The sequence below is a fragment of the Natator depressus genome, chromosome 16 (genome assembly GCF_965152275.1).
Source record: "Natator depressus isolate rNatDep1 chromosome 16, rNatDep2.hap1, whole genome shotgun sequence".
Taxonomy (NCBI): domain Eukaryota; kingdom Metazoa; phylum Chordata; order Testudines; family Cheloniidae; genus Natator; species Natator depressus.
The window spans coordinates 20407227-20428247 of record NC_134249.1 but is presented as its reverse complement, the minus strand read 5'-3'; the positions used below and the strand labels follow the sequence as shown (position 1 = coordinate 20428247).

Sequence of the window (21021 nt, the reverse complement as noted above, 5' to 3'; positions counted from 1 at the left end):
CCACTACGGATGGAATTAAAGTGATTGAATCAAATTTCTGGGGAGTTGCTTCAGAATGATTGAGTCACGTGCATCTGCCTGACCTGGTAATTTCTCTCGCTGAGTAGTTTGAAATGTGACCAAGCTGCTGGGTTCTCCTCAGTTTCCTGAGCCTTAATCCCCGATAGGAAATCCTTGCACCCTGTTTATTATCCTTATTGAGCGCGGTCCATGTGCTAGGTGGTGTAGAAGAAGATACTGTCTCTGTCTCACAGGCTGCATCAGTGATTTATGCCAAGCTGTTGGCATAATTGTGCAGGATTGTTTGTGCTTTCGCTACAAACGGGAGATATCCTTGAAAGTCCCAGTTCCCATTTGTTAGTTGACAGCACTCAAATGTTTTGCAGTATTGTTCCAGCAAGGAATCGGGCCCCTTTGGGGAAGGGGAATTGACCGACCTGAGCAGGCTTTGAAAAGCAGCTATAGAGATAGAGAGCTGACTGTCAGGAATAGAGAAGGCAACTAGGAGACCTCTCTGACGTGGTGGTTACCTCTGGTCACATCTTAATACGTTGTCCTGGGATTGCAGCCAGGCCTGCAGGATGGTTGTCTATGTGCCTGGTAAATATAATAAATTACCGGTCTGGACTTACACACACACGCACACACACTCTGACAAGCTAGTGTAAGCTCGACTAATTTTGTTTCCTGTGAATGATACATCCTCTCCAGTAATGTATATTGTCCTCTACTAAACGGTGCGTCAGTCACAAACTAGGGGCCACCAAATAAAATTAATAGGCAGCAGCTTTAAAACAAACAAAAGGAAGTATTTCTTCACACAATGCACAGTCAACCTGTGGAACTCCTTGCCAGGGGATGTTGTGAAGGCCAAGAATATAACAGGGTTCAAAAAAGAACTAGGTAAGTTCCTGGAGGATAGGTCCATCAATGGCTATTAGCCAGGATGGGCAGGGATGGTGTCCCTAACCTCTGTTTGCCAGAAGCTGAGAATGGGTGACAGGGGATGGACCACTTGATGATGATTACCTATTCTGTTCATTCCCTCTGGGGCACCTGGCACTGGCCACTATCAGAAGACAGGATACTGGGCTACATGGACTATTGCTGGATAGATACTGGGCTAGATGGACCCAGTGTGGCCGTTCTTATGTTCTAAAACTTTCTGTGCCTAACCCTCCATGACACCATCATAAATGTGCGATTGTGGCTTCTGATCTCTAGGTTAATTTCTTACAGATTCTAGGTGTAAACCCGCAATCACCACATTAAGCCTCAGCTGAATGATTTGTGCAATGACTGTTTCTTGTCCTCCCCAGGAGCAGAATGGGGATAGCCACCACATGGGAAACCTGAAGATCACGGGAAAGGACTTCTTGTCTCTGCCCGTGAGATCCAAGAAATACCATGAGAACCAGTTCAATTCAGAGAGGAAATCCCAGGAGTCCAATATGTCACCGCTGGATGCCAGTGATGTCCGACTCCAGGTGTCTCAATCGGTAGGAAGATGAGGGTTTGGGGGGGTTTCCAAACAGAGCTCTTTGAGCTTTTTATAAAATGTTCGTTCTTGTCACATGTGTAGCCTGACGAGGCAGGAGGCAGTGTGGCCTGGACCTGGATAGAACACTGGATTTCGGAGACCTGGGTTTTATTCCCAGCTCTCCACTGGCCTGATATGTGACTTTTGGCAAGTCAATTCACTGCTCCCTGCCTCAGTTTCCCCATATTTAAAATAGGGATAATGATGCTGACTTCCCTTTATAAAGATCTCCTTTTGTGATCTGCTGATACAAAGTGCTATGTAATAGCTGTGGATTATTATTGTTAATAATGTGAATAATTATTATGATGTGAAAGATCGTATGGTGGTTTTCCATTTGCTGTTTTTACTAGAGAGGGGACCTGAACTTCTCCTAAGTGTGGGAGTGTTAGGGTGTGAGGCCAACATTTCTAACAATTTTGGCTGTCTCCGTCTGCGGGCCCCTAGCTTGATCCATGTGAGGATGCCTGCTCTTCCGGGGGCGGGTGCTCGCCACTTTTGGAGAATCAGACCCTTTTTAGGCGTCCCCACCTGAGTGTCCAAAATGATGAGTCACTTTTGGAAAAGGTTGGCCCATTTTTTGTTCTGAGCCCATCCCTAGGCTGGCGCTGATGTTCTCCTAGGGGCCAGAGCTCTGGGTAGGCCCTGGGAAGTAGCTGAGCGTCATTATGTGCCGCTTCAGAGAGCAGGGAAGAGCACCGGCCAGCCCCTCCTCTCTGAGGGCTCTCAAGTGACTGCACAGCACAGTCGGCAAAGGAGCGCGGCCGTGGGGAACAGGGAATAAACAAGTTGGTGCCAGTTGTGTTGAGTTACTGGCTGTGGTGGTGTCTGGCAGTTACGACATGTGGTGTCAGAAGGGGAGTTGCTTTGACTTACATGGTTGGTCCCTGAATGGCAGAGGGTCCCAGTCTGGGAAACTGTTGGTGTCTTTTTGTATATATCCGCAAAAAGAACAGGAGGACTTGTGGCACCTTAGAGACTAACCAATTTATTTGAGCATAAGCTTTCGTCAGCTACAGCCCACTTCATCGGATGCATTCAGTGGAGCTGTAGCTCACGAAAGCTTATGCTCAAATTGGTTAGTCTCTAAGGTGCCACAAGCCCTCCTTTTCTTTTTACGAATACAGACTGACATGGCTGCTCCCCTGAAACCTTTGTATATATTGTTGTCCCTGAACATCAAGCTCTTCGGTACCATCAACACAATCAGAAAATAACTGTGTGCCAGTTTCCATTCTGACAGGCATCTAATGGGTTACCCTGCGGAGGCTTCCTGCAGCTGTGTGGGTTTTATATTCAGTACTGCAAAGGGGAGTCAGACCCACAAGCAACTGCAGGTTTCTTTATTGTGGGCAAGGTGTCTTTGAAATGTTTTCACTGAGTGATCTCAAATGAGGAACTCTGATTCAAACAAGAATGAGATAGGTCCATCCATGGCTGTTAGCCAAGATGGTCAGGGCCGCAGCCCCTTACTTCAGGTGTCCCTAGCCTCTGACTGCCAGGAGCTGGGACTGGACAACGGGATGGATCACTCAATAATGGCCCTGTTCTGTTCATTCCCTCTGGGGCACCTGGCACTGGCCACTGTTGGAAGACAGGACACTGGGCTAACCGGACCATTGGTCTGACCCAGGATGGCCGTTCTTATGGTTTTATTGTGTTCTTATGATTCCTGAGGTGGCTGTTTTGTGCTCTGTGTGACAGTTATGATATAAATAATAAAGTGGGCACTGCTAAGCCTTGCCGGCTCTGCGGGAACGCTCTGTTTTCATGCACTCGCACAACGCTGCAATGTTTGGGCTACAAAAACCTACGGGGGAATATTTTGAATCCAAATGCAGAAAAAACAACCAACCAAAGGACCCATTTTCTTAGCATTAAAAACACTAACAACAATCAGGGGAGACAGAAGCTTTTTGTATGAGCTAGAAATGAATCTCAGCTGCAAAGTTTGGATCTAGACTCAAAACTTCCCTGGGGCGTGGGGTACTTGGATTTATCTTGACTGTTGCATTTGGGTTCCCTGGATTGCAGTCTACTGGTCAGAGTCCAGGGCTGGGAGCCGCAGACCGCACTACGTAGGATATTTACCAGGACTGTGTCCCTTTGAGAGAACTCTCTGGGCTGATATCCCATTGCCAGGCAGCACCTTGGAAAATGGGAGTCTACTAGGAAGAGCGCTTCCCTCTGTTTACCCCTGCAAAGCTGGTCACCAGCAAGGGAAACACAGCTCCACGAGCCAAAGAGGAGACGGAGGCGGCACGGGGGCAGCAGAAGGAACACAGAGAGAGAGAGAGAGAACATTTCTGCTCGAAATAGCCTTGTATTTTTAACACAAACATACAGCCCAAAACCAAACAAAAGCCCAGCTCCAGCAAGCAGTCAGGCAAACCACGTCCCCCCAGGAGCACAATGCCGAGTAAATAGGCTGCTGTGGTAGTCAAGCCCGCCCTGAACGTCACTGACCGATGGTGACCTTGTGGAAGTCTTGATGCAGAAAAGCCAACCTGTCTGCGAGCGAGCCCTGAGAAGTGAGGGGGGGAGGAGGGGAGAGGGGGTGGAGATTCAGATCTGAACCAGAACTTGTGACCCCTTTGGCTTTCCCCTCCCCAAATGCACAGGCCTGCACATGCTCACTGGCCAGCAAGGGGTAGCAGTGCTCACGCGCGCGTGCGCGCACACACACACACTTTATTGCTATTTTACAGGGAGGAACGTTGCACTTTGCAGACCAAAAGACAAGTCGCAATCCGGAGTACTTTCCAATCCTGCAGACAGGGCGCGCTCTGCTCAGGAGCCAGGGCTTGTGGGCACTTTGAAATGTACTGAAATGGCTCTGTAGGCACGTCCACTGCAGGATTTATACCCAACGGATTAGCCCAGAGTAGCCCTTTTGATGAATTTCCGAGTGTAGACAAGCCCATGGTGTGTACAGGATCAGACCCTAAGTTATACACAAATCGATATTTTTTTAAGGCTAGAAGGGGCCATTCTGATTATCTCGTCTTACACATGTGCAAGCTCCTAAACCTCTACCACAGAAATGTGCACGCAGACGAGGGAATTACTGTTCCCAACATCATTAGGGAAATCAGACAGTGCCCTGCTGGAGGTCCTCTGGAAGAGTTTTCTCTCCTGGGCAGTGGTGGTGAAGGTTTTACTTAGCTATTGGCAATCTAATGCTGGTGTCAGCTGTACTCCCGAGGCAAAAGCCCCTTTGCGTCTTCTCTGGCCTTGCATAGAACAGGATGCGTTGCCTCGCAGCCTGCTCTGGATTTTCTGGCTGAGGTTTTTCCTCTACATCTCTTCGTCTGTAATATGGGCAGAAGCCTAGGGTTCTTCTCATCTGTTCTGCATGCTGGGGCAACAGCATGATGTGAGGCTAACGTACCTCACAAAGCCACAGGGCATGGGAAAGGGTGGCAGAATTTAGAGAAGGACAAGCCTGAGACTGTTCCCTGCAAGCACCGAACATGGCCCCTTTGATCCCGCCCCAGTAGAGAATGGATCAGATACTCAGGAGTGCCCTGGGTTGAAAGCTGAGGGTGACCACCTGGCTTGTATTTGAAGGGGTGTCCCATATTTGGTAGCTAATGGCCCATATCCAGTCAAGAGCTAGCAAGAAGGGTTTGATTGGATTTATCTTCAATCAGTAGCCAGGCCAAGGGTTATACGCTGGTACAAACATATGCTTTTGGGCCAGGAATAAATCCGTGTGGGCTGGTGTCCCTACTGTGGCTGGTTCCTCTCTTTACACAGAGCTTTGTCCCTTATCTGTCTGCCTTTTGCTGAAATGTAGGCGGTTGCCTTGAAGGACGGGAGTGTATAGCAAAATGCTAGAGTTTCCAATATTCATTTGCAATGGGGTGCTTGTGACTTCCCCTACTTTCTAGCAGGGGGTGCTGTACCCCCTCTGTAGGGTTTGCCACACACACACGCCACACACACACACACCACACACACGCTTAAAAAGGACCCCTCACTCCAGACTGCATGTCATGGCCACTCTATTTTGGATAATTCATGGCAACTTCTTGCCCCAGTCACTCTTCCAAAAAACCTTTCGTTCGGTTTCCTTCTGCTTAAGCCCAATGCAGCAGTGCAGCAGTTTGCTTTATGGGAGCGTGGGTGGGCTTTTTAAGCTATAATTCTCATTTACATGATCCTTTTTTAACTCTGATCCGGCAAATCACACCCTAGATGCTAACGTGATGAGGTAAAAATAGATGTGTCCGCTGGGTCACACGACGACGCTGCAGAGCCAGCTCCATGAAAGCTGCCGTTGGCTGGACTTTTTAGACGAGAATCCACAAAGTCTGTCCTTTAGTGAAGATTGTTTGTTGCTTAAAGGCTCTAATGGGTGAAATCTGTCAGTGAAGGACACCAACAAAGAGAGATTTTCTTTGCTCAGAGTTTAACGTACTTAACCCCACAACAGTTCTGTGCAGTAGATATTATCCCTATTTTACGGGTGGGGAAGTGAGGCCCAGAAACGAAGCCCAAGGTCACACAAGAGCAAGGAATTGAATCCAAATCCCAGGCTAGTGTCCTAACCACCGACCTGTGCTTCCTCCTAGAGAGTTGTAAAACCCCGTGCATTGCAATGCCCTTTATTTTCGGTAGCATTTTGAATACCGCTTGGATTCCAAAGGGCTTTACAGAGTTAAGCAATATACCTCAGGGAAGGGTGGTCTTGCAGCTAAAGCATAGGACTGAGAGGCAGGACACCTGGGTTCTTTCCCCAGCTCTTTTGCAGACTAGCTGCATGACATCTTGTGCCTCAGTTTCCTCTTCTGTAAGATGGTTACTGCCCGCCTACCTCACCCAAGGTGCGTGAGCCACAAACGATTACTGTAAAGATGTCTATGAGCCTGGGATGCATGGTGCTGTATTCTTATTGTTATGGTCATTGATGCCAATTACTGAGATGATGATGATGATGATGATAAACTCCTAGTGGGAGAGGAGTCAGGAGAAGGGAGCAGGAGACGCACTGGGCAAGCCAGGAGGCTGGGGAGAGGGAGGGGCCCCTGCATCTGCCAGAAGCCTTATCCAGCCCTGGTGTCAGGGCTGGTAGAGAGCAGCTGCCTGCAGCCAGCGCAGTTCAGATCTCGGGGACAGGTAGGGGGAAGCCATGACTTAGCTTCTGTGTAAGGTAGGAGAAAGCACAGTGGGACCGGCTGGGCTGGCTGGGGGAGGTCAGCCCCAACACATCTGAACGGATGGGCTATATCATTGTGCTGCAACCTTCTGCTCTTTGGGCCCCCTGAGCCAGGAGCACTCAGCTGGTTGGGATGGTTTCTCCAGAGGAGGCTTTGCTCACCCTCTCCACCTATCCGCCAAAGTTTCCTCCTCTGGGAGCCCATCCGCCCTCTGGCCTTGGCCCTTGCATGGAGCTGGCAGGACTGGGAAGGGCTCGATGGGACCTTGAATTCAGTTAGTGTGTTGCCAGCGAGCTGGGAGAGATGTGAGCACAGATCCCAGCTCCCCATGGGGCTGGGAGAGGCTTTGCTTTGCTTCCCGTAGATCAAGTTTGCCAAGTTTGCATCGGAAGCATAGGGCTTCTGAAGACCTGTTTCTCTGCAGTCAGGGTACAGATTGGGTCTGGTTTGGGGTGGGGCTGGGGTTGGTGGAGAGGGATTGTTTGATTATTTTTTTTTTTATAGCAGGGCCCTAAGCAAAAGTGTGTGATGTTAAAGTTCACTAGCTCACGAAAGCTCATGCTCAAATAAACTGGTTAGTCTCTAAGGTGCCACAAGTACTCCTTTTCTTTTTTCTTTTTACGAATACAGACTAACACGGCTGTTACTCTGAAACCTCCCATTTCCCTGTGACTGATCATATGCTAAGGCTGGGTCCAAATGCTGATGTGCTTTTCGGGGGACGCTGCATCTTACACGGTGCATCCCCAGAGAGCTTTCTCACTACTTTACTTTGCATGGCTAAGAGTGAGATTTTTCTAAAGCTTTTTAAAATGGCCCAGGAGCACAAGTCCTGTTGCTAGTCAGTTTGAGTTTTGTGCTCCTGACTCACCTAGGAGTATCTGAAATCTCACCCTAAAGCACCTTCTGTCCAAGCATCTCAAAGTACTTGACAGTAGTTGTGATGCTGGCAGGCCAGGCCATGCCAGCGTGTATCCAGGCCAATTCACTTGTGTATTAGTATAGATCAAAGTGATTGCTGAAGGTAGAAGAGTGTATTTAGTTTTATGAAGTGTAAACACCAATGGGGCATTACTTGCATTGTTTTCTCTTATCTGTATCCTGTTACGAGCTTGTACATACCCCTGTAACTAAATAACCCATCAAGAAAGCCTTGCGGAATGCTAATGAAGGACTTTATCAGACAAAGTGCTAATTTCAAAGCAAATGGCCACTGTGTGTGATGGCCGGAGGTCAGAGACTCAAAGTGCTTTCCTCGCTCACAAAGCCCATGTGGGCAGAAACACTGTCGGCTTGTTTTCAGTCAGAAGAAGCTATAAATATGGATTCAAGGAAAGATCCTTCATCTCTGAACTGTTTGGACTCTGACAGGGAAGTGTACTGATGCAAAGTAGAGATCCCCAGGGACAATATGGGTACCCTGAAAAGACTTTTAGGAAACTGGCAGTTTGTTACATATCTGCCACCATTTGGCATTACAAACTGTGACTTACCTGTGCATATATTTTACCTGCTTTAACCTCAATAACTCTCATTTCCTTTTCTTAGCTAATAAACCTTTAGTTAGTTTAGTAAAGAATTGGCTACCAACACTGTCTAGGATCTAGAGTACCAGCAGATCTGGGGTAAGTGGCTGGTCTTTTGGAACTGGGAGCAACCTGATGTGATGTGATTTTTGATTTAAGTGACTTTTTATCCCATAGTCCAGTTGGTCTGGATGGTAAGCTAGGCTGGAGAGCCTAAGGGTCTGTCTGTGACTCCATGGTAAGACTGGTGTAGAGCTCCAGGAACTCACATTTGTCCCTGGCTTGGTGAAACCTAACTGTAGAACACACCACCAGTTTGGGGTATCTATTCTGCTTTCTGCCAGTGCCCTGAGGCAGGAATTCACAGTTGTGAGCCACTCCAGTCAGCGTGACAGTCGTAATGGACAGAGCCTCACCATGCTTCTAAGAGAGGGGAATATTATACCCATTTTGCAGATCAGGATGTGAACTCAACTCTCCTGTGTGGTAGGCCAGCGCCCTAACCACGTGGCCGCTCTCCCCCCGATTAAAGGGTAGCAAACTGGAGAAAGAGTTCTGTTTGCTCAAGGTTTCGAGCAAAAAGGTCCAGGTTGATTTGTTCTTTCACCGATCTGGCTCGCCAGTTCCTTCTGCCTGGCTGGGATGTATCATGTGCAAAAAGGCTCTGAGGAAAGGAAGGCAGTGCTTTGCAATAGTCACTTTTTAAATGGATGGATTAATTTGAGAGGAGAACACTCTGGATTCCAAAATGGTCTCTTGTGGGTATTGCTCTCCCATTCCCCGCTCCCCCCGTCCCCTTTGTTTTTAAATGGGCAAATGGACTGAGGTGAAAACTGGCGGCTTCAAATTCCCATCCAGAACAGACTGGTGCCTGGACAGGGACTTGCAGCTCATGTCCTCCTCGGACAACGCGCATAAAGCCTGGGCTTCCATTTAAGCCTGCGAGGAGTTCTGTCGAAGTCAGTGGGATGGTTCACACGCCTACGTTCCCCTGCTTGCTAAAGTGCTTTGCTGTGTCAGGGCCTAAGTGCCCGTCTGCTGGGACTGAAAACAGCCAAGTAACAAACCTAGGGCTAATAGTGGGAATTCTGCTGTAGGCACCACAGCCAAGCGCAGCGGCCCCTTGGGAATGGCCCTGCGCATGCGAACCCTCCTCTGGCAGGCAGGATCCACCTGGGAGGTGAATGCAGAGCCCCCTCCTCCCTCACAACTGCCCTGCTCTCAGCACAGACCATTTATAGTCACAAGAAAGAGGAACCTGGTTTTGATTGGAATGAAGACTTGCAGAGACGGGCCGATGATGTGTTTGGACACTAAACAGTTTTCATGCATGCCGTATCTCTAAACATTCCCCATGACAAATGGCTTTACTAGGCTTTTTTTATTATTATAGCGAGCTGTCGCTGTAAAAAGAACGGAAAATCTTGCCGATTCCCCCCGTAGGCAGGATGCACTTTCACTTGTCTTATTTAGAGTGGGCCAGTGCTTTTGGCAAGTGGTTTTTTTGACCCCCAGAAACAGCGCACTGAACTGATGTGTTGGTCACGAGTGCTGTGGGACTGCGAGGCTGAGACGTCAAAAGCCTGACGTCACCAGCGAGGGAATGGTACTGTGCCAACAGCAGGCGTGAGTGGAAGTGACTGTGGCTGGCTGTGCTAACTAGCTCGGTGGGATAAGCATTCCGCTGTGGCTGGAAAACAGACAGGGGCCCTATCTGCATGGTAGTTTATCCGTGAGCAGAGAAAATTTCTCCTAGCCCATGTTATCCCTGGCCTCTCTTGATGCCGGTGCTGGAACTCGCTCTGCCTGGGCTTGCACGTGAATGCCATGCAGAAGCAGCAGCTCATAACACACCCTGCAGCCAATGTCTTAAGCACCAACGGCCACCGTTAGCTGCTCGCACTGGTGCTTGTGGGCTTCCCGTTCCTTTCCCAGTTGAGCTCAAAGTCCCTGCTCAACTATAGGGCTCTTCCTGGGTTAGCACCTAGCTATCCCGGCGAACACCTCTCCACTAGCAACCCTCCAAGATGCACCGAAGACGTTTCAGAGACTCAGCTGTGAAGGACAAGGCATTCTTGAAGGGGGTACCAGGCTATAGAGCACACCGCTAGAGGAGAACAGGTTGAGCGCTCACCAGATCAAACGCAAGACCCACTTTTTTGGTTAAGGTCTTTCCCCCAGTAGCACGTTTTCTAGGACCAGTGCCTAGCGTGGATGTTGGGTGAGAAGAAAAGCGGCCGATCTTGTCTGCACAGAAAAGTTAGGCCAGTATAAGCTAAGGTGTGAATTGAAAATGATGTCGCTATACTTCCCAGGTGAGCACACTTATTCTGCAGTACGTGCCCACAAGGGGGATTGTACCAGTATAGCTACACCAGTTAAATATACTGGTATAATTACACCAGTGTAACTGATAAAACTTCCCTCTGTAGACAAGCCCTAGGAAAGAGGAGGAGGAAGAGAAGAAGAAAAAGACCAGTTGGAATCATGGACGGACAAGACCACTGATGGGTTTGTTACATCCTAATAGGACGACACCATGACTGCCCCCTGGGACGCTGCCACGGTTGTGCAGATTCCTTTGAAATACCAGGGACAGGTACCTGAACTTTCACCGGGCTCTTGAAGCGCTTGAAACTGTTCCCAAGGTATTTGCGACGCAGAGGCTGGACGTCTCAACAGAGAGCCTGCCCTGAAGAGCTTTCTAGCGCCTCTTCAGAGACTGAGCTTTCTGAAGTTCAGCCCTTGCTCATAGCAGTCACCCCTTGACCTGCCAAAAGGAAAAGGTCCGAGGCATGTGGTCTTTTGTGCGCACGAGGGGCCGTTTTCTTTTTGTTCTTTTCCCTGGGCCAAGCGAGCGAAACAGGTGATTGCTGTACAAGGCGTGGAGCGTTTTAGGAATCTCACTCGTGAGCTCTAGAGATGCAGCACAAATAGCTGAGTGGGAGCCAAGCCAGGTTCATGCACTCAGCAGCCCAGAGCTTTCACTCCCCAGCAGCACACGTGCAGTATCTCTCCCTGAATCTGAAACCCTGGGGCTCACTGACTGGGGAGTGGAGGAGAGAGGCTGGAACGGTCGGTGCATTGCAGTGAATCTCCACTTGGAAGGAAGTCGTTTTGGGGGAGCAAAAAATAGCCTCACAAGGAGAAAGGCTCACATCAGTGCTACCAGCTCACATGTTGATTATCAGAGCAGAGCGGCTTCCATGACTGTTAGCAGGGACCAGGCAATGGAATTCCCTCCATGAAAAGCCCCATTCCCCCCACTGACGATAGCGTCACGAACGTGTAGGATTTGCTTTGGTTCTGTCTTTCATTAAAGTGTGCGCGCGACAGAGGCTCTGAGCACCACGGTGACAACGGGGCCTTCACTTGCTTCATTGCTGCTAAGCCTGCCAGGCATCGGGATTGGGTCTAGGCCAGATCCTAATACTGCCTTCTGCTGAGCACGAGCAGCTAGCGCTGTGCTGCCCTTGGCCCCCGGCGGGCCATGTTCACACTGTGATGCCACAAGGCCAGCGTGCTGTAATGGGCCACCCCAAGCGTGTCCTTTTCGCAGGCACCGTGATGACCCTGACACAGCTCTGCAGAGCTGCTTAGACTCCTACTGCACCCGTCCGGCTTGAGCTTAGCAGCGCGTGCTGCAGGGAAGGATGCAGGAAGTCTGGCAGCAAAGGGGTTAATCATAGCGCCAGTCAGGAGCTCTGTTGTCCCGCCTCGGTCCATGTGTTCTAACCAGGTTCCAGAAAAGACAAGGCAGAAATTACCTGACAAGCAGCTACAGCCCATGGAAGGACACTTATCCCCAACGCGAGGGCCCTGTCCAGAGCTCCTTTGGAGCCGTTCCAGCAGGGAGGGGACGTGAAGGATTTGGGACAGCGTTAGACGTGCCTTTGGCCCCATCTACACAGTACGTGGGAGAGCACTCGGCTGATTCAGAAACAAGGGGCTGGATAGTGCATCTGCATCGCAAGCAAAGATGTGATCGTCAGGGCCAGACCTGCGCTAGCTTTCATCCAGCGAGCACACGTCGTGAAGATCAGCACACGTCGTGAAGACAGCAGCCCCAGTACGCATCCAGGGTCCCTGGCAGGCTTGGCTCGGGCAGCTGGCCCGTGCTGAAGCCCATCCCACAGTGTCTGCACTATTGTTGTTACCCGTGCTACCTAGATTAAAGCTTAGCCTGGGTGGGCTGACAATCAGAGACAGGCTGGGCTGGAAGGGCCTTCAAGAAGTCATCTGTCCAGCTGCCCACGCTGAGGCAGGACCGAGTAAACCTGGCCCATCCCTGACAGGGATTTGTCCAACCTCTTCTTAAAAACCTCCAGCGATGGTGATTCCACAGCCTCCCTGGGAGCCTGTTCCAATACTTAAGTGTCCTTAGGCTAGAAACTTCTTCCTAATATCTAACCTAAATCTCCTTTGCTGCAGATTAAACCCATTGCTTTTTGTCCAACCTTTGGTGGACTTGGAGAAGAACTGACCCCCGTCCTCTTTAGAACACCCCTGAGCATATTTGATTCATTCCAGCAGGTTGTTCAGCTATTGGCATTTGTAGCCATAGCCAAGGCCTGGGCTTCTCTTCGTGCTGTCATCTCTCCAGCAAGCTCTTGGGCAGGTGCTGACACTCAAGTGGGGTGAGACAATAAAAGAAATGTTATATTTGCCGGGTCTCATAAACTGTCACTTTAAAGAGAACAATAACAAAAAGGAAGGGTGAACTAAAGCCAGTCCCAGAGCAATAAAACTGCAAATGTTTGCCTTGTCTTGAAATCTGGAACTCCTCACCCATTTCTAACTTCTCTGTCATGCCTGGGGGCATTCCATACACTCCCTTGTAAAATCTTCTGGAGTTTTTTATTTTTTTTCATAAATTATACAGGCCAGGAGACCTTAAAAAAAAATTACAGGACAGATCCTCATCTGGTGTAAATCAGCATAACTCCATTGAAATCAATGGAGCAACAGTAATTTACATCAGTTGAAGATCTGAACCATAATTTTTTGCTTGCACAAATGCTTTTTGCTCATGCAAATGTGGTTTTATGGGCACAACAGCTGCATGTGCATTTTGTTGCTGCGGCCACTTTTGCAAATCGGTCTGGGGTGGGAGAGATTTGACTGAAGCCACTGGAGATGCATTAAATGCCTTTCTAAGGATTTGATTTAGTTATTGCCTTTCTGTCCATTCTACACAATACTTTCAGAAATTTACTACACCAGTAAATATACCTTTAGAATAGATTATATATAATAATCTATAATCTAATAATAATCTAATTATATATAATCTAATATAGTCTAAATAGATTATATATAATCGAGAGAGTGCTTAAAAATAGTGAACTGAATCCATGCTAATACATCTATTAAATTAAAGAGCATATCTATAGCAATCAAGGAATTGTCATATATTGTAAGACCAGTGGTCCACTTAGCCCACTGTCCTGTCTCTGACATTGGCCAGAACAGATGTTTCAGAGGAATGTGAGAGATATCCCAGAGTGGACAATTATGGAGTTTGTGTTTGGTTTTGTTCTGACGCATGAGGGTTCACATCTCTTGTTTTTTCCCATCTTAATGCAGCTGTGGATTTTCTCGGTATCCATTCACTCTTAATCCTTTTCTGAACCCCACTAATGCCTTGATATCAATATCTTGTGACTGTGAGTTCCACAAGTTGATGGTGTTGATTTCTTTCTGTTGGTTATAGTTACTGTCTTTCAATTTTATTGAATGTCACTTTCTTCTTTATTCTGAGAGAGACCATAGAGCAGTGCCTGATTTCGTTTCTCTGCACTGTTTATTATTCTGTATGCCTCTAAATCATCCCTGACCATTTTATTCTCTCTTCATGGCTCTAATCATTTCCAAACCTGACTGAGTGCTCACTCTTTCTAGATCCTTTTACAGACACTGTGTGCCTAGAACGGAACATAATATTCCGACTGTAGGCGTACCATTGGTTTACGTGATGGCATTTGGATAGTTTCAGTCCCATTCCTTATGTACCCTGACGTTTTGACTACTGCGGCCATTTTCCCTGATCACATCATGATGCCTAGATCTTCTTTCTGTGCTGTGCGTAGCTACCGCTAAGGTAGAACCCACTTCTCCTGACTCCCAGGCTTTTGCTTTATCCATGAGACAATCCTCCTTCCCTGACAGACGCATGCAGAGCACACATGCGAGCGACGAATGAGACCGCAAAGCTCTTTGATTTCATACGGCTTGGCACTTACGCTGCTTGCTGCCCTTGTTCCCCATGGGTCTGCTGACAGTGCTGCAAACCACAAGCAGAGTTAGTTACCTTCTCACCAGGCCATGACGGCACCCCCCAAACTGCGATGCCTTGGGACTGGCTGGGACCCATGGGAAATGGAAACCTCAAAATGCCCTTGAGGCTCGTGAAGGGTAAAGCCTTGATTAGAAGCTGCCCAGCAGAGGCTGTTCCGTCATTTTTGTCCATTCCAGCAGAAAAGAGGCCTCATCAGTGACCCTTTGGCACAGTGATGAGAACAAATGTCTTTTGAAGGCTCCGGGTCGTAATTCTCAGGCAGAAGGGGATTATTTCTGGGCCTAAACTCGGAGGCCTGGTGTGCTGTCAGAGATACAGCAGCCCTGTGAAGTCCATGGGCTTAGCTGCACAGTTAATACGTGGTAAGGAAAAGCATCGGCTTTTGTGTAGTAGATTCAGACCCTGCCGCAGTCTGCATCAGCCTTGTGCACTTTCCAAACTAGGCACGGTTACCTCTGCACATCCTCAAGGCTTTGTGCCCCGTTCCTTATGCGAACGCCTGCCCGTGACGGAAAGCCATAGGATTGGTGCCGCTCAGCTGGTGGAATGCTCGTGCCTGGAGCCGAGGGCGGTGGGTTCTAATCCCCCACCAAGACTCCATCCTGTCTCCAGCATTTGCACTGCATCGTAGGCTTGGGAGATGCCCGGTGAGAGAGTCTGATGGGTGAGCCCCGAGGCTGAGATCCTGCTGCTTCTCCAGGGGAAGTTCAAGCGCCGAGGGGATGTTTTGCGGAGTAGGGGAGAGCCTAGGGTTCGTGGCCAGCATTCCTTCTCTCAAAAGCCAGTGCCAGATTCATCCCTGGTGTCAATCCACAGAAGTCGGGGAAAGCCCCCAGGCATGAATTTGGCCCTTGATTGTTACTATCCAAGGCTACACGTGAACTATGGTTGGGAGCACAACAGCTGCTGGAACGTCACTATCGAACCCATTCCTTCAGAGATGGCCAAGGCATGTTACCTAAAGCCTATTCCGTCCCTTCTGGATCGCACGTCCCCTGGGGACGAGCTGCACATTTTACTCCACTTGTCTGGAGCCAGTCTGTGCCAGCGTGGTTGGGATGGACCCATGCTTTGGGGCATAGACAGGAAGCCATCGCTTCCAGAGCGAGGGCCGTCCAAGGCTGCGGGGAAGTGGCGAGGATTTGGCCCTAGGCGGGTGTGTGACGAGATAAATAAAAGAAGCTTGAGCCAACAAGGATTACTAGACTGTCATGGCTGTAAGAGGCGCTGTGCTCATGTGCATGCCTGTTACCATACTGGAAATCTCGTGGGTTTGTTAGATACACAGACTTGCTGCTGGAAAGAAGAAAGACACCCTCCTCTTGTCCTGTTCCAGTAGCTGCCTGTCGGCGCTTCATCTGAGCTGTGTCTGACAAGCATCCCCGGCAGGCAGGGACTGGACGGGGCAAACCCAGAGACTAGAGTGAACATGAAATCCAGGGAGCCCCTCTGGGGAGAGCAGGCAACAGAGGCTCATCTCTGTTTGTGGTTCACCTCCAGCCTGAATCTGCCTTTTCAAACAAGCTGGGCTATTATTGCATCTCCCAAAGGCAGTTAACTCCACTGAATCTAAAAAAGGAGCCAAAATAATGGGTTTTTCACAGCCTAGGGCCTTCCCCTGTCCCTTCCTCTTCCCCACGGAGCCCTGCTCAGCCCCTAGAGCATGACAGCTCTGGTGGGGCAGATGACCTGGAGTCTTTAGCCTCTGACCTTCCTGACGTGCGCGTTGCCTGCCCCTTCCCTTCAGTCCATCCAAACTGCAGGTCCTAAAACGATCTCCCTCGCCTGGCAATCGGACCACATCACCCTCTCAGGCGTTGCCTAGTGCTGAGTCTGCTGCTGTAACTGGGGCTGAAACTCTGGTGGGGCAGCAGAGGATCCCCTCAGTGCCCCATTCTGGGAAGGCTGCTGTCGCTTGCAAACAGGGCAGTGTTTGGAAAAAGCTATTCGCAAAACCATAGTTTCAATCTTTCAGAAATAAGACAGCAGCTGGTGGCGTGCCAAGGAATGAAGGCAGGATGGTACCTTTGGAGAGCGGCGTTGTTGCCGGTTCAAGGAGACATACCTGGACTAGCTCTGATCAAGCTAGCGTGCTAACAGCAGCCACGTAGCTGGGGCAGTGTGAGCAGCCGGAGGGGCTAGCTGCTCTGAGTACAATCCCGGACAAAACACTAGACACACGCTTGGGGCGGCCAGCGCACCACCAGAGCTGTGCTGTTGTTTTTAGCATGCTAGCTTGATCCAAGCTGGTGCAGATAGGCCTCCTTGAGCCGGGAATTACACCTGCAGCTTGTCGGGTAGATGTACCCTCAAATAGCGAACCCCAACCAAATGCCTGGATCCAGCTCTTCCCTCCTGGGTCTCTCCATTTGTGCTGCAGGAGTTAGAGGGCTCTGGGGAGAGCTGGAAACTTGAGAGGTCTTTCATTCCAAGACACCAGGTCAAGGTACGTGTGAGAGAATCACGGTGCAGTGAGAGGTGTTGGTGGGGCAGTAGGTGACACCCTCTCCTCGATATTGAGCTGAGCACCCCCGCAATATACCTGGAGGGCCACTGTGTGGCTGGAGACACCCTGGCTTTCAGATGAAACAGAGAATGGAGATCCTGACTAGTGGGGATCATTAAAGATGCCCTGGTATTTTATGCCTAAATTGGGGTGTGAGGTCCATGGCTCAGTTCCAGTTTGGCCTTCATACATTTCTCCCTGCCGTTTTAACTGGAGATAATCCTCTTCACTTCCTGTCCCAAACTGCTGTGTCCAGCCTCTGCAAGACTGAAACAGCTGCCACAACTCACCCCGACAGTGGCTGCTTTTCACTGATGGGGGAAGAGACTCCCCCGACGCGTGTGTACAATTTTGTTTGTCTTGTCTATTTAGACTGTAAACTCTTTGAGGCAGGGACTGCCTCTGACCACGGGGAAATCCTAATCTCATTGAAACCAACAGCAGAATTCCCATTGACTTGAGTAGGGTGAGGATTTCATTTTGCATGGGTTTGTACAGAGCCTAGCACAAAGGGGCCCTGATCTTGGCAAAGGCCCTTAGGTATTACTGGAATACAAATAAATAACAACAATAATGAAGGGCTCTGGCGTCCTCTGGGATGAAAGATGTTTATATAAATGGGAGCTAGGTGGTGTTAGTATGGGTGGGTGTATACGTATACATATATATATACATATTCTACCTTCACATGATCCTTATCACTGTTGCTAAAGAGCATGCTGCCAGATGGGTTGCAGATTTAAGTTACGTGCATCTCAATGCACATTTAAAAATCATACCTGTAAGAACGAGCATGTTTGCAAATAAACACAACTAAACAGCGCCATTTGGGGAGCCAGAAGGCACAAGCAGGCTGCTTTGCAGAGGTTTTCAAAAAAAATATTTGGCTGATTCCAATTTCAGCTGCATCGAGCACAGTATGTGGGAAAATACATGTGCTGTTTGGGGCGTATCGGTTAATTTCCCCCCTTGGATTAGGAGGCGTATATCCTCTGATGGCACTGCCCGTGGTGCTTACCCACGCCCGTCTCATTATCCTTTCCCCTCTCAAACTGCCAATGAAATACCTGCTCCCAAGCAAATCTTTAACTGAGGAGGCAGAGTGGGCTAGTGGACAGAGTAGGCAAGTGGGAGCAGAGTGCTTGTGTGATGATCTTCACTTTGCCATTAATTCATTGAGTCACTTTGGGCAAGTCACTTAAACTCTCTGCAGCCTCCGTTTGTGGAGTGGTGATGGTGATACTTAACCTGACTTGTAAAGTGCTTTGAAACCCCTGGATGAAAGGTGCTATATTAACTGCAAAGTAGTACGATTATTGTTTGTGAACTGAGTGGATACAACCGTCAGTGGTATGTTGTCTTCTCCACAATAAACCGGAGACAGTCATGCACCAGAAATGCATTGGGCTCTATATTACAGACCTTGGCTAGCAGACTTGTAATTTCAGGCTCGATTACAGTGTATTAAAAAATAAAGTGTAAAATCAGAATTAATGAAACGATTGCACAAAGTAGCCATGTGTGAATGTTTCAGAGTGTTGTCAATAGCAGTTTGGCATTCAGATCAAGAGCTTTAAGTATCTGAGGTGTCACCAACACCTAAACCAAACACCCCCACACACCCACGCAGGCGCTCACACATTCTCTCTCTTATGCAAAACTCATAATGTGATCTGTTTATCAAATCAAATTATTTTTATTTAACGTGTAAATCTATTTGGCATGAGCCATGCAAGTGAACAGGGCCTCAGCTAATGCATTTGGAGGAAGCGTGGGGTGCTTGATTTCTTTATTTGAAATAATAAAATTTGGTTATTTGAAATCCAACAACAGACCCAGCTTTTAGCAGGTGTATACGGGGGATGAGTTGTCTAAGGGGGGAAAAAATCGTTGGAAACAATCCAAGTAGGAAAATAAGTTCATCCCCAGGGAAAAAATGTGTGTGCATCTTTGTGTCCGTGTGCGTGCGCGCACAGCCCCCGCCCCCCACCCACCCCCAATTCTGATAACTGGTAATTCCCAGCCATGTTGCAGGTGACCTGGAGTCTTTAGCCTCTGACCTTCCTGACGTGCGCGTTGCCTGCCCCTTCCCTTCAGTCCATCCAAACTGCAGGTCCTAAAACAATCTCCCTCGCCTGGCAATTGGACCACATCACCCTCTCAAAGGCTGGCTTCCCCTTCTCTACTACATCGAGTTCAAACCCCTTCAGAGCCCTTTGTGACGTGCCTCTGGCTGTGTATCCACCCTGGCTTCTTCTTGCATCATCCCACGTGCTCTCCATTTCCCCATCGGCCCGTCTTTGTCTTCACAGCCATCCTGTGCCTTTCCCCACCCCGCTCTTTAAGAATGAGACACGCTCCCAATTTTGGTCTAGCCCACTGCTACCCTGTCTTCATTCAGAGCCCTCCTTAAGCCCCACTCCTGCCGCAATACCTCGCGTCAACGCTAAAAGCCAGAGGTCAAATCCTCAGATGGTGTAAATCGATATAGCCTTATTCAAGTCAATGGAACTGATTTACGCCAGCTGAGGATCCAGCCCTGGAAGCGGAACCACGGCACCATGCAGGTGCCCGAGCCGAGTACTCTCGTTGTCTTACTGCTGTGCTCCTGGTTCTCCTTCGCCCCATTCGCTCTAGACCCGGTTGCTGCAACATGTTTAAAATTGGGATTGCAAGCTCTGCAATCAGCAGCTGGGGGTTTAAGCCCGATTCGGGTCCCACACCTTGTGTAGCCACTTGCACTGGTGTGAAGTGGGAGCAGAGGGCCATCAATCCGGAGTTAGTGGCATTTTACACCCTCTCTGCACTGGTATAAACGGCTCTACCGGGTACAGGGCCATGGAGAATTGGGCCCTTTCTGTTTTCTCCTGAACATCCTGATGGCAAATGATGACAGGGAACACGGTGACCCCCACATCTCCGCTCTGCTCACCCCCCTGCAGAGGGCTCACATGGCACAGATGGCTTTGTATGGACTGTCAGCACCTGACTGGGGTTCACCCTTAGCTCACGCACTGCTCCAAGGGAATCCCCTGTGATGCAGCAGCTGGCACCAGCGGCCTCCACAGTTTCGTTCTGTTTGGTGGTGATGCTTTCTGTGTGGCAGCTGAAGGATTTGCACTGTGCCGTCTGAGGGGATCAAGGGGCTAAAGACAGACCCTCTCCGACATATGAAGCATTTCACGGTTTTAATTGCAACAACTAATGAGTGTTTTGGAGTGGGCAGGGGCAAAAGTGATGTTAACCAGCATGCCCCCAAAGAGTTGCGATATCCCTGAGGCTGCCCTGCAATTGCTGAGTCTCTGACAATCTGTTCCAAAGTGGCTGTGGCTCCCCGCACTTAGCTCTTCCCTTTGCCACACACTCACTGACGGGGCCTTGTGTCACTGCAGGTCAGTTTCCCGGGGTCACTGCTCCCGGCCAATTTTCTGTAATTATAATTTTGCAGGGTGTCCTTCCTCCATCCTGTGTTCTGGGACGAAGCCACAGGGCCAGGTGATGAGCGGGGAAGTAGATCCAGGGGCGTTCCTGCACATCCCGGATTACATTTCGGTCATGTTGCGTTTCCATGCCTCCTTTTTTATATTTGCTTTCCGGGTGAAATCCGCCCCCTGCGTGTTTAGCCAACACACAGCTTAGGTCCCCCTTAGCCCTCCCTGGAGATTGTGGTTCAGGTCCTTTCTCGTTTTAACCAAACTAATTTGCCAGTCCTTAGTGCAAACCCAGTGTCCCATAAGCCTCACCTCTGTGTCTGCATGGCTGAAACGCTCGCTCTCTCGTTCTCTCTCAAATCCTGCTCTTGCTTCTAGTGAGCGGCTCTCAACTTGGGTTCTAACTCACCCCTGCATCACTGAGCTCAGACTTTGGTTCTCTGACCCTGGAAGGATTTTCTATGGCTGTTTTCCTTTAATAAGCAGAGAGGCTGAGATTTTAAAGTCACCTAGGTGATTTTGAAACCAAATCCCTATTAAAATGATTGCTTTGGGGAC

The 21021-nt window shown here is 49.2% G+C and overlaps 1 protein-coding gene across 5 annotated transcripts in view; it reads left to right on the top strand.

The window, feature by feature from the left end:
- Positions 1 to 21021, top strand: part of GPSM1 (G protein signaling modulator 1) — a 167762-nt gene that overhangs the window by 122924 nt on the left and 23817 nt on the right. For all 5 annotated transcript variants that reach the window (XM_074973777.1, XM_074973779.1, XM_074973778.1 and 2 more), the window contains one exon: positions 1320 to 1499. In XM_074973777.1, coding sequence (XP_074829878.1) covers positions 1320 to 1499 — 180 coding nt within the window. The remainder of the gene's footprint in view (positions 1 to 1319; positions 1500 to 21021) is intronic.